The sequence below is a fragment of the Thalassophryne amazonica genome, chromosome 11 (genome assembly GCF_902500255.1).
Source record: "Thalassophryne amazonica chromosome 11, fThaAma1.1, whole genome shotgun sequence".
Classification (NCBI taxonomy): Eukaryota; Metazoa; Chordata; class Actinopteri; order Batrachoidiformes; family Batrachoididae; genus Thalassophryne; species Thalassophryne amazonica.
In genome coordinates this window covers 62,597,016-62,610,153 of record NC_047113.1, presented here as the reverse complement: position 1 = coordinate 62,610,153, position 13,138 = coordinate 62,597,016, and the positions used below count along the sequence as shown (strand labels likewise).

General features: G+C 39.3%; 1 protein-coding gene across 1 annotated transcript in view; it reads left to right on the top strand.

The window, feature by feature from the left end:
- Window positions 1-1,995: 1,995 nt before the first annotated feature.
- The window catches only part of LOC117520673 (cohesin subunit SA-2), an 86,857-nt gene continuing 75,714 nt past the window's right edge, over window positions 1,996-13,138 (top strand). Inside the window, exons 1-5 of the mRNA XM_034181974.1 lie at window positions 1,996-2,061; window positions 7,016-7,118; window positions 7,463-7,675; window positions 8,399-8,495; window positions 8,745-8,821. Of these exons, the coding sequence (XP_034037865.1) occupies window positions 2,033-2,061; window positions 7,016-7,118; window positions 7,463-7,675; window positions 8,399-8,495; window positions 8,745-8,821 (519 nt within the window). The 5' untranslated portion in view covers window positions 1,996-2,032. The remainder of the gene's footprint in view (window positions 2,062-7,015; window positions 7,119-7,462; window positions 7,676-8,398; window positions 8,496-8,744; window positions 8,822-13,138) is intronic.

Below are 13,138 nucleotides of genomic sequence, written 5' to 3'. Positions count from 1 at the left end.
GTCACGTGATCAGAACTACTGGTAAAATACAAAATGTGTGGGTGAGAAAAAGCTACACCTGTGACTCAGTATTCTGTTTCTCACTGTTCTTGTAGTCTTTTTTGCGTAGATTTCGTAATTTATTTTAGTTGTAATAACCTATTTAATTTCTCCAAAGTGATCAATAGCTTCATGTAAATTAAGTCGTCAGTTTTAAATTTTGTTAAATATCCATTGTTTTTATTTTGATATATTTTATTTGGTCTACCAGGTCAAATCATTGCCTTCATCTCGGCCAAAATACACTGATAATCAGATCCACAAGTAACTGGACAGTAACACAATTTTAGTAATTTGAGTTTTAGACTGTTAGAACCATAATTCTAACGTGATGGAGAGAATAACAGCCTATATTCATGCTTTTTGAGAATTCAGTTTAAACTGGGACACAGAAAACCAAAGTAACCACAGACAGACACACTGCAGTCAGTGTCTGTGAACAAGATAACTATATATATATATATATATATATATATATATATATATATATATATATTTGTGTAAGGACGGGTTTTGGTGGGAATGTTCCTTGGGCAAATGTCTCGAGATGACTAACTTTTGGAGAGGATTGACCAGAATTCAAGGTCAACAGAAACATACAGTGGAAAAATGCAATTTTTCTGCTATATCAGAGAGATGAGCTGACGTTTATGTTGAAAAACAAAATATTTGTGATTGATTGGTACCACAACCTACTGGATATGGATATATCCTAGTGTGTGGAGGGTGCAGGGTTTGCATCGCTCCATTTTTTTAATTTTATTTAATTTTAGTTTATATATATATATATATATATATATATATATATATATATATATATATATATATATATCATGTTCAGGGGCAGGGTGCTAGTTGGATAACTAATGTTGCCTTTCAGGAGTTTGCCCTTAAATGTGTTTAGGCCATGTCCACCTGGACACAAAAATTTTACGTGTTCTTAGAACGTAATTATAATTCTGTTTATATAGAATGAAACTGTAATTTTGCAGGACTAATGTTCAGGCCATGATTTTATTCATTTTTTTCACTCCAGGCTTCAGCATAATGCATTTTATTTTGGAGGTTTTGACCAGAAGTTACGTGTCTCACTCTAACTGAATTGACAATAGACACAGCCTCCAAAATAAAATGTTCAAACGCAGAACAATGGGCCGTGCAGAGGGACACGGGGGAGAGAGAAGGGTGAGGAGCCTACAGTGCCGGGGTGGGGTGCACAAACCCACCTCAGGGTCCTAAAAACATTACCTGGAAGAGTTTAAAGCCGGGTAAACCCGGGCAAATTAAACGGCTTTGTAAGTGTAAACGGGTTCATTTAGCTACAGATTTACTGTAAGTGACCCCACAGTTTCCAGAATTAATGATCATTTTTTTCTAAGCATGTTTTCTTTGCATACACAAATTGTACCAACAATCGAATGTTGTTTCGTTTAAACAGAATAATGCTTGTTTCTGAAAGAAATCACTATGAATAAACTGTTCAATTAGCAACTGCGGTCGTCAGTCGACCAATCATTTTTCTCCTCTGATGAAGCGCTGACCAATCAGCATGCACACTGGAGTTCCTTGCCGTTGCGCGCCTTTTAGTTCTACCAGTTTGGCGATAAACAATTTTTGTAAGTCTCTCAATTTTATTTCTGTTATTGAGCGCCAGTTGTTCACACCGGTTAACTTCATGCAAGTTAAGATGGTTTTTAAGGGAATATGGCATAGTAGTTTTTGTAGCTAAAGCTAGCTAGCCTCTTTGTTAGCATAATTAGCTTACTAAGTCATAAAATTCATCATCAGACTGGAGCAATGCATTTTATGTCTATTAAAGTCTAGATAGAAGTAAGTAAAGGTAGAAATCAACATGTTAGCTGAAGATTGAAAAGGTGCTGATGGTATAGCTTGGCTAAAGTTATCTGAAACTAATATTTTCAAGTAATTTGGCTAATTCTGTTTTCTGTCTTACAGTGTAAAGTAACTATTTATGGTTCATCTTTGATCAAATATGGCCAATGAAGAATCTGCTTTTGACAGGTAAAGTTTGCCACAACTAAATAAGTTAACCCATGATGAACATGAATTAATCACACAAAACAAGGCGCTTTCCTGTAAAGTGGTGTAAAACAATGTGCAGTCTACAAGCCTGCATATACATGAATTCCATATCACAGTCTAAATCAAATATATAAAACTTGGTCATCCATTTTTGATCTTGAAATAGTGTTACAATATGTGTGCATATATGAGTAATGTGATGAAGTCACTACATTGAACTCTTCCTCATATCTTTGTCAATCATTGGGTTCCAGAGATAAATACATTAGCACTCATGCTCATTTCAAGCAAATATAAATAAATTCCTTTACCAAACAGCAAGATGTGCTGTCAAATTGGACCAACAACTGACAAACTGAGCGACTGTTCCCATTTTGTCTACCAGGCGGCACACACCCAAAAAACAACATAAACAATAACAGTGATCGATGGTATCCCAGCATGGAAAATAAGTATGTCCATCATGGCATGAAAACTGCATGAGAGGCAGTGTTGTTGCCGACTAGTCCTTGAGGAAGTCGCTAGGTTGATGTGATGCTACACGATGACATCATAATGTAACCGCTCATAGTCTTCGTATGATGTCATCGCACAGACCCAAAGCACTGGACATTTTCAGCGAAAAATATGATTTGAAATTTATTAGTTTTGTTTCTCATATTTTTTATTTGTAAAGGTAATATAAAGAACACATTTATCACAATATTTTTACATTTAAACTTTTAAAATATTCATTAATTCGTTCAATTAAACGTGTGTGTGTATGTGTGTATATATGTATGTATGTATATATGTATATATATATATATATATATATATATATATATATATATATATAATTATTCTCCACTCAGATTGCAATAGCCAATCACAGATTAGCCTTTCTGTCCATCATTTACCTGTATTTTGGCATGCTTGGTGCCAGAAAGTTATGTTGGATCTAAAAGGATCCAAAAAGGCTAGGACCAAAAGTTATATTGGATCGGTTCCCACTGACCAATAGCGTTAGAGCTTACTGCCAACAGCTAGCCAATCAGAGAGCGGCATACGAAGGTCAGGAACTAGCTGACAGACGCTGGATGAAAAAATGGCAATAAACATGTCAACAGCAGAAAATCGTCTGCCAGCGAGGTTTGCTGAGTTCAGAGGAGGAACTGGTGGAAATATTGAACTCCAAGGATGCCAAAAACACTAAGAAGGTAGACAAGCACGCGACTGACGTTTTAGAAGCATTCATCGCATCAGAATCAATCATATGCTGTTCACAACAAAATTAATTGATCTAATTTACTTGACTCTTTGTTGTTTGCTTAATTTGGGAGGGGGGTGGAGAATATAACAATTAATGGATGGCAAGTCGTCCAACATAGAGAAATATTGGATGAAGAAAAGTTATATTGGACTATGCCTCGTCCAATATAACTTTTCTTCATCCATTATTTCTCTATGTTGGACTCCTTACCATCCATTATTTGTATAATATATCCAGTTCTGTTATAGTCATGTTCCCCTCTGTTAATATTTTAAAATGTATCCCTCTACTTGTGTTATGTACATAATGTAACTCCTGCCATCTTGGGATAGTAAGAATAAATGATTATTCCACAATAGATCACTGATTTTCTATAGCAGTAGCCTCTGGACTGCCTTTTTTTTTGCTTGTAGTTCCCAAATGCTTCAAGCATAGCAACAGTAACTGGGGAGGGGGTGTTGGGAAAAGGAGCCATCACTCACTTCACTGTCAGTGCACTTTTGCAGACAGTGCTGTGATTGTGTGATAAAGAAATACATTTTTGTAATTTGAAGGAAAAATGTGCCTTTTAGCATTTAAGACACAAGTTGCTACAAATTAAGAAAATGTGCAGAAGTAACTAAATTTGTCTATAGTTTCTTTCAAAAAGGTTACTAGGGCAGTCTGAAAAGTTGCTAAGTTGGCAACACAGATGAGAGGAAAACAAAAATACAAAAGTCTTACAGAGCAGTGACACCTAGGGTGCCTTGATTGGAGAGTGGCGTTGACTTGGAACATGGCACCATTTGGGTTTCAACTGCGCTGAACTACTGAATTGACCTTTAATGTTTCAACATTTTTTAATAACTTGGTGACATATCGCAGCACATCCAGGTACAGGTACTATCAAAATAAATATAAAAATAGTTAAGCTATCATATTTACATAGATTTACAGTTTATGATGATTTATTTAATTAATTTAAAGCCTGATTTATGCAGCTGCAGCTCTGTAACTCCGTGTAATGCAATGACGTGCATGACAGTTTTAAAGTTCTCTGTCTCTGGATTATGCTTTATTCTGGATTAATTTGACCCTCAACAAGCTTTTTTTTCTACAATCATCACCTCCAAATCAAAGGTAAGCTGTACATTTTCCTCTTTTACCGACTTCATGCTGTAAATGCTGTACGGACTTTTCTGATCCATTTATCAGCATGCGCGCTATATAATATGATGGGAGACGAAGGATTAAAAGCAGAAAAGTGTCAAATCACAGCCTTTTGTGTCTGATTTAACATGCCAGGAGCATGTCAGGCTCCAGGTCCCAGTCTGAACACGGTTTGAAAAAATAAATGGTCAGACTTTTAATCACTAAAATGAGTCCTCCCACGTTCCACGAATTGGCAAGTGTCAGAGCTGAACTTTAAGTTGTACCTCTGCACATCCAGACTGCTCGGGGTTTTTAATGGAAATACACTGATCGGACGGGACATTTATCTTATGTGAGCCATACCTACGGGGACTCCTGCATTGGGACGTGCACCTCATTTAATGACCGGGTCAAAATTTTCCTCTGAAATTTTTTTCTGCCAAATGTATTTGATCCATTATCAAAATATAGTCTGCGTGCACACTGTAAAAACTAGTAAAATATGATGAGAGACAAGGATTGAAAGCAGCAAAATGTCAAATCACAGCCTTTTGGTGTGTCTGAGGATTTAACAGGTACACGTCCAGGCTGCGGCTCCGAGTCTGAGCATGGTGTAAAAAATAAACGGTTAGACTTTTAATAACATAAATGTCTCCGGTCCCACGTGCGAGGGGTTTAATGGAAGTGCATTGTGATCAGACGGGACATTTTATCAGATGTGAGCAAAAAATCTGCTGTACACAATCAGTTATATATGTTTATTACATGGAAAACAATACAAAAACTTTGGGACTTTTTTGTCGGGTGACTGCGAATATCTGGTTTATACAATAACAGTTTAGGTGAACTTCACTGTACATGGGACTGAACAATAAATTTATCTCTGAAATCAGCTTCCATCCCGCACAGCTAAGTTTATTTTCCCAAATTTTTCTTCTGTTCGGATCTCAAGGGAATCTGTACTTCTTGAAGCCCTTGTGTCTATTTCTGCATCCAAATGCACAACAACCCGGCATTTTCAGCGAATAAATAAATAAAATAGCTGGATTTACGTGCAGACATGCTATTTTGGAACCAAGATGGCACTGGGAGTCACGTGATCAATTTTTTTTTTTTTTTTTTTTAGACTTGTCATGTCGCCACTCTCTCTAATCAAGGCACTCTAGTGGCACCACCAATACACACACACACACACACAGAAGCTGGTCTACCTGTGCTTCTACTTGAGGACTGACCATTTTAATCCAGAGTGCTGTTATATGAGAACAATCTGAAACCAGTTAAAAATGGTTAATAGCTGATTTAAAGTATTTATAAAATTTGTTTTTAAGTAGTGTGATTCATAGTGTGGAACAGTTTGAAAGTCCATAATTGCTGTTTTAAGCAGATTTGAGGTAGGAAAGGGTTGTGCACCTTTATTGGTCGTCAGGGTTCTCATTTATAAGTGCACAGGACTCATAAAAGTATATGTATGCAAAAAAAAAAGAAAAAAAAACAGATTGGTAAATCCGTGCATATGCACACCTGCAATGTTCCATTTAAATCACATTCTACCTGTATTTGTGTGCACGTGGATCAGCCTCATATGCCCTTTACACACCCACATTTAAGCATAAATAGTCAATGCAAAACACTTTATGACTACTAATTAAGCCCAGTAAATGTTTACTTATCATGGCAACCATGAGAAAATAAGCTTGTTTGAAACAGAAATCAAGGTGCTTGTTGGTGAGATGGAGAAAATCCATTGTGTTTGATGGTCACAGCAGTGAGATGACAAAACAAAATGCAACAAGTGGCAACATGTTGCTGACGTGTTAATATAATCAGACTGATTGTTTCACACCTTCCAAATAATTGTGACCCAATCCAGTCATGTCCACCACTCTTAAATATATTTACACTTCAGCAGCTGTGGTGTGAGACAGTGCTGATGAAATGTTAGTGTTGCTTCATTTAAGTTCTGAGTCAGCTTTTATCTTTTACAATTGAAAAGACATTATAGAATCCTGGATCACTGTTGCAAATAAAACTGCTGATTTCTCTTTTTAAGACGATAAAGAAGATGTAAATGTGATGTGTTTTACTAAGTGAAATTAACTAAGCGCTTAGAGTGGCAAACTTGTCACCAAAGGATCTGCAGTTCAAAGCTGCATCAAGCTGGAAAATCACTAAGGGCCCTTGGGCAATGCTTTGAATCCAGAAGCTGCTCTGTGCGCAGTTGAGCGGCATTCTATCAAAGCAGACTCTCACAGTTGAGTAGCAAGAATAAGTCAGGTTTTGACATGATTTCTAAATAGCTTGCAAACAATTAAATGGGTATAAAAGTAAACATTTAATAAAGTTAATGTCTTCTTGTTGCTATATCATTGGATTGAATGGACTGTTGACTCCAAATCTGTCACTATAACATCATCATGCTCTTAATGACAGGGTTCAAATTAATTGTGTTGAAAAATTATTGAAAATTTTATTGTGGACAGCAGTTTTTGGTGTTGATTTTGGTAATGATGGCAGGTGCAACTGGTCACATTTTGTTCCATCTTCTAGTCTTGACGAAATGGATGATATCTCAGATTCTGGCAGTGACTTTGAGGTCACCATGAAAACCAACAAGCCTAAAAAGCGGGCCATGTCTGTGCCAAGACCTCAGGTAATTAATTTTATTCTCTTCCAAAAGTCATGTTCATTTAGACGGTAATTAGTCACTGCAGACTTAATCATAATCAATATAATTTTTCAGTTTGTTTGTTCACTTATATATTTATTTATTTTGTGTAACATTGGGACCATTTCTGTATCTCTTTATGAGCATCACTGTCACTGCCGTGGTTCATGTTGGATAAAAAAAAAAAAAAGCCTTGACTGGAGTTGTTGCTTTCACTAAAACTGCAGCACATGATAGATGTTGGACTCAGGGCTACACTTTATCTCCATGATGTTATCTGTTCACTCAAAACCCCCGCTGAGCAATCCTTTCCTCTCTTTAATCTCAAGCCACCCAAGAGACCCAGGCGTAAAGCGACAGCGAGTCTCATATCCAGTCCCAGTTGCAGCCCCATCCCCACTCCTCTGGAGCGCTCCCTCCAGCAGCAGCCCTCCCGAGGGACATCTAGGCCAGCCTCACCGAAGGCAATGAGGGGAGAAAACCAGGGTGTCAGCCCATCAGATATCTACGATGCTGTACGGTCTGGAAAGAGTGCCATGGTGGTAAGTGTAACTCTGCTGAAGAACACTGTAGGAAGGTGGGAGTGAAAAGGTAAGATTGTGATGGAGGGATGAACTGAAGGAGATATCTGTTATCAGAAAAGAAAGAAGGCTCTAACGGCCAACAGTGTGCTGTCAGCGGCTGACTGATGTGACCCTACAGCCTTTGATTTGCTAAGAAGTGTTTCCATTGGGACTTATAGTCAATGATTGACAGCACATGCCCATCCAAACCATTATTGTGCTGTGCCCCATTGCTTCTGGGTAAAAATGGGAAAAAGGATCACATAACAATAGAGGACAATAAATACTTTTAGCTGTTTAAAAAAATCCTAACTACAGTATAGAATAATCCTTCAATGGTCACAGTTCCAAGTGAAGCTCCTTTCCAGCAGCAATGTTATGCAACATTCAGTAAGTCTGATATGGTGCAGTTTTAAAGGTTTTTTTCCATTCTTGACTTAATTTTAGTCTGATTTTTGTATCTTCATTCAAAACAGTATATGAGTAATTGAAAATGGGAATAGTAGTAGTAGAAATATGAAGGCTAGAATTTCAACAGTGAGACATGAATGATGAGATGCAACATATTGTGATTTATGTAAATAAAACCACAACAGTTCCTAGCAAAGTATACGAGTGATTATATACTTATTTTTATGTCCGTTTCATGTTGACCTGAATGGCGTTTTTCTCAGTGGCTGCTGTCTCCTCGTCATTTTTCAGACAGTGGTGGATGAGTGGCTGGACAGCTACAAGGAAAGCCACAAGGAGGGGCTCCTAGTGCTCATCAACTTCATTGTTCAGTGTTGTGGATGCAAAGGTCAGAGGTCAACATGGAGGCCAGAAGATGGGTGGGGTGGGAGTGGGACAAAGTTCAACAGATTATCTTTCCATTTTCAGCACAGGCAGTGATCAGCATAGTGAATATTGATCACCTTGTCTGCTAATAATGCAGTATTTGGAGTTTCTTTTAATTCTTAGTCCTGTTGAGAAGGCAGAAATTAATATTTAAAATCAATTTGAATAAGAATTGGATGACTCATATTTTATATACTTTTTTTCTCTCTAGGAGTGGTTACCAGAGAGATGTTTGAGAACTTACAGAATGCGGATATCATCAGCACATTAACCAAAGAGTTCAATGAGGTACAAAAGAGTACATTTTACAGTTTTGTGTCCTTTACCAGTCATGTAGAGATGAACATATTTATCTTACTCTGTGTGTGTGGGGGGGCAGATATGACAGTGGATTGGTGCTAGCTTCCTCTTGTCTTCCACCATTGTGTTAGTATCAGTCCACAACCAGGTGGTGCTTCTTTTCGCCAAGACCCTCAGCACCTGCAGAGGTGCTACTTGCCATCTCCACCAAATTTACAGCAGATTGGTTTAAGGAAGGCAGTGTGGCACATCTACTTCAGAAAAAAGTAGACCAAAACATACTTGAGTAAAGCCTGGGTCCCACCAAATAATAAGCTATGAATAATCAGCCATACATGGGTGTGTCAGCGATTATTCGAAGAATGACCCATGTTTTCATCTATCATGTATTCGCTATGAAGGTGCCTCTATGTGCATCTCTGTACCCCGCATGTGCCACATAGCAGTCTCTAGTGAGCCACGACCGACCTGTCATTAGAGCCTGAAATGACTCGCATCACCCACACTAAGCCACATAGTGCCGTGATCGCACCATGATAATGCCATGTTGGTGCATGATGGGTTTGGTTCAAACCTCCAGCCCTCCCACACCTGGTCCCTTTAAAGTGTGGATTTTCAATTCAGATTCACAGCAGCATTTAAAGATGTCACATTTTTTTTAATGCAGTCCAAAAATAGACGCTCCAGTACAGACCTGCGGTTGTGCGCTGTGCGCCAGACTGCTGTCCACCTGTAATGCACCAGACCAGCTAGAACCAAACCAAGGTTTCCTGGACAGCCACCTCTCTGCTCCTCGCTGGCTCTGCGGCTCGCTGGCTTTATTTCTTCTGCGGCTTTAAACACACACACACACACACACACACAAGAGATCTCACTTTTAACTTTGTCCGTTTATTTCTGCAAAATTGCTCTTTTGCACGCGCACTGCTGTTCTCCATTCATGGACAGCTGCCTCTGTGCTCCATCTCACTGGCTTCCTTTTCATCCGTGGCTTGCTGGCTTTATTTTTTCCCTGGCTTTAAACAGTCATTTTTACACCGTGATCCCACTTTAAACTTTGTGTTTGTCAGTTTATTTCTGCAAAATCGTTCTTTTAAGCACAGTGCCGTTCTGCACCACAATGAGGTGGCCGCTTTAATTATATACACCTGTGGATCACTTTCAAAAATATGTATATGTATGTATATTTCATTTTCTTCTGCAGCTTACAAGTCACTGTGATACAACTTTTAACTTTGTGTTATGTCTTCAAAATCGGTCTTTTGTGCGCTCTCGTTCTGTGTGGCTGCGCAGCTCTGCTCTGCTTTTAGCGGCTTCACTTGAGTTACAGTGAGGAAAATAAGTATTTGAACACCCTGCCATTTTGCAAGTTCTCCCACTTAGAAATCATGGAGGGGTCTGAAATTTTCATCTTTGGTGCATGTCCACTGTGAGAGACGTAATCTAAAAAAAAAAAATTGGAAATCACAATGTATGATTTTTTTTAAAAAATTATTTGTATGTTACTGCTGAAAATAAGTATTTGAACACCTGTGAAAATCAATGCTAATATTTGGTACAGTAGCCTTTGTTTGCAATTACAGAGGTCAAACGTTTCCTGTAGGTTTTCACCAGGGTTGCACACACTGCAGCAGGGATTTTGGTCCACTCCTCCATATAGATCTTCTCTAGATCTTTCAGGTTTGGAGTTTCAGCTCCCTCCAAAGATTTTCTATTGAGTTCAGGTCTGGAGACTGGCCAGGCCACTCCAGGATCTTGAAATGCTTCTTACGGAGCCCCTCCTTAGTTGCCCTGGCTGTGTGTTTGGGGTCATTGTCATGCTGGAAGACCCAGCCATGACCCATCTTCAATGTTCTTACTGAGGGAAGGAGGTTGTTTGCCAAAATCTCGCAGTATATGACTCCATCCATCCTCCCTTCAATACGGTGCAGTCGTCCTGTCCCCTTTGCAGAAGAGCACCCCCAGAGTATGATGTTTCCACCCCCATGCTTCATGGTTGGGATGGTTTTCTTGGGGTTGTTCTCATCCTCTAAATATGGTAAGTGGAGTCGATTCCTAAAAGCTCTATTCTGGTCTCATCTGACCACATGACCTTCTCCCATGCCTCCTCTGGATCATCCAGATGGTCACTGGTGAACTTCAAACGTGCCTGGACATGTGCTGGCTTGAGCAGGGGGACCTTGCTGCCCTGCAGGATTTTAACCCATGACAGCATCATGTGTTACTAATGTAATCTTTGTGACTGTGGTCCCAGCTCTCTTCAGGTCATTGACCAGGTCCTCCTGTGTAGTTCTGAGCTTTCAGAATCATCCTTATCCCACAAAGTGAGATCTTGCATGGAATCCCAGTTTGAGGGAGATTGACAGTCATCTTGTTTCTTCCACTTTCTAATAAATAATCATAACAGTTGTTGTCTTCTACCAAGCTGCTTGTCTGTTGTCCTGTAGTCCATCCCAGCCTTGGGCAGGTCTACAGTTTTGTCCCTGGTGTCCTTAGACAACTCTTTGGTCTTGGCTATGGTGGACAGGTTGGAGTGTGATTGATCGAGTGTGTGAACAGGTGTCTTTTATACAGGTAACAAGTTCAAACAGGTGCAATTAATACAGGTAAAGAATGCAGAATAAGAGGGCTTCTTAAAGAGAAATTAACAGGTCTGTGTGAGCCAGAATTCTTGCTGGTTGGTAGGGGGTTAAATACTTATTTGCAGCAGTAGCATACAAATAAATTGTTAAAAAAAAATCATACATTGTGATTTCCGGATTTTTTATTTTTTTAGATTATATCTCTCACAGTGGACATGCACCTAAGATGAAAATTTCAGACTCCTCCATGATTTCTAAGTGGGAGAACTTGCAAAAGCGCAGGGTGTTCAAATACTTATTTTCCTCACTGTATTTCTTCCATGGCTTTAAACACACATTCACTTTCACGCAGTCATCCAAATTTTAACTTTGTGTTCATCCAATATTAACTGAAAAATCGCTCTTTTGCACACAGTGCCGTTCTGCCTAAATGCTCCTTTGGAGCGTGGTGAGTCAGTCCGCAGTGTCAAGTGTGCACACACAGTGGAGCTCATGTGATCCATTAACAAGATATTAAATCAACTATAGATATACCTTAACAGCTAGGAACTGTTTTATCAAGCTATAAAAACATTAAAAACAATTACCTTAAACCGTTCAAAATACATTCCACATGGAGCAGGAAAGAGAGGAAAAAAGCGTCCAGATGAAACAGTCCTCTGCGATTCAAGAAGCGATTAGAGGTGTTTTCAGCATCCAAGGTTTGGGAGAAAATGATTAATCTGCTACAAAATAATTATTTTATATACAGCGTCCAACGCACAGAGCAGGTGGAATTGTGTGCGCAAGAGGATAGCCGCCCCAAAAATAGCCTCTCACGTCCTGCGTAGCTGCCAGGTGCACGGATAATGGGCTTTTAGCAGCCTCGTAAGTACCACACAAATGCCTCTAAGTCGTTGCAGCAACTCGTACACAAACTGCACCACGCTGTTGCTAAATTTTGAACTTGAAATTAGCACCACACTCAGAGGAGCCTCGTTAACTGAAGATAATACCTCTAAAGCCCCTTTCACATTGGCGTATTTGTAGAGCTGCGTGCCCGAAATGCGCGAGTACTCAGCCTTTTTCCGTGTTCGTTTCATACTTGCAGCTGCGTGTGTTTACTTTTTAATGTGTGCACACAGTTGCGTGTACCATGCCGCTATTATTAAACCAGTTCACTACTATTTTCTGCCTCTGTCGAAGTGTGCTCTGTTCTCTACTGCAGGTGTGGTGCAGCTCAAAAAGTCATTTAACATTATTATTATTATTATTATTATTTTAATTTATTTTTTGTCTTGGTGGATCACTTTCATTGTGTACAGATGCTGCTGAGTCTGGCTGTGGTAAAGGCTGCCGTGAATGAAATGCTGTGACTCAAACTTTTAAACCTCTGGTTGCTCCGATCAGGTCCGCTGATTTGATTAGACCTGATCGATCAGGGCATTTGATGAGCGCACCGACATGCAGCAAGTGCGCTTTTACTTTAAAGAGTCACAGCTCTTTTCAGGTTTCATCAGACCTGATCGATCAGGGCGTTTGAGCGCACCAGCATGCAGCGAGTGCGCTTTTATTATAAAGTCGCAGATTTGATCAGACACACAGTGAGAGTGAGGGAGAGCGCGCGCGCGAGAGAGAGTGAGCAACCGACCTACTGTTTCTGTTGTGTTTCTGGATTTCTGAGTTGAGGTTCAATTCCCTGTTCTGATCACACACAGGTGCTGTGGGCTGCGTGATCATGTGA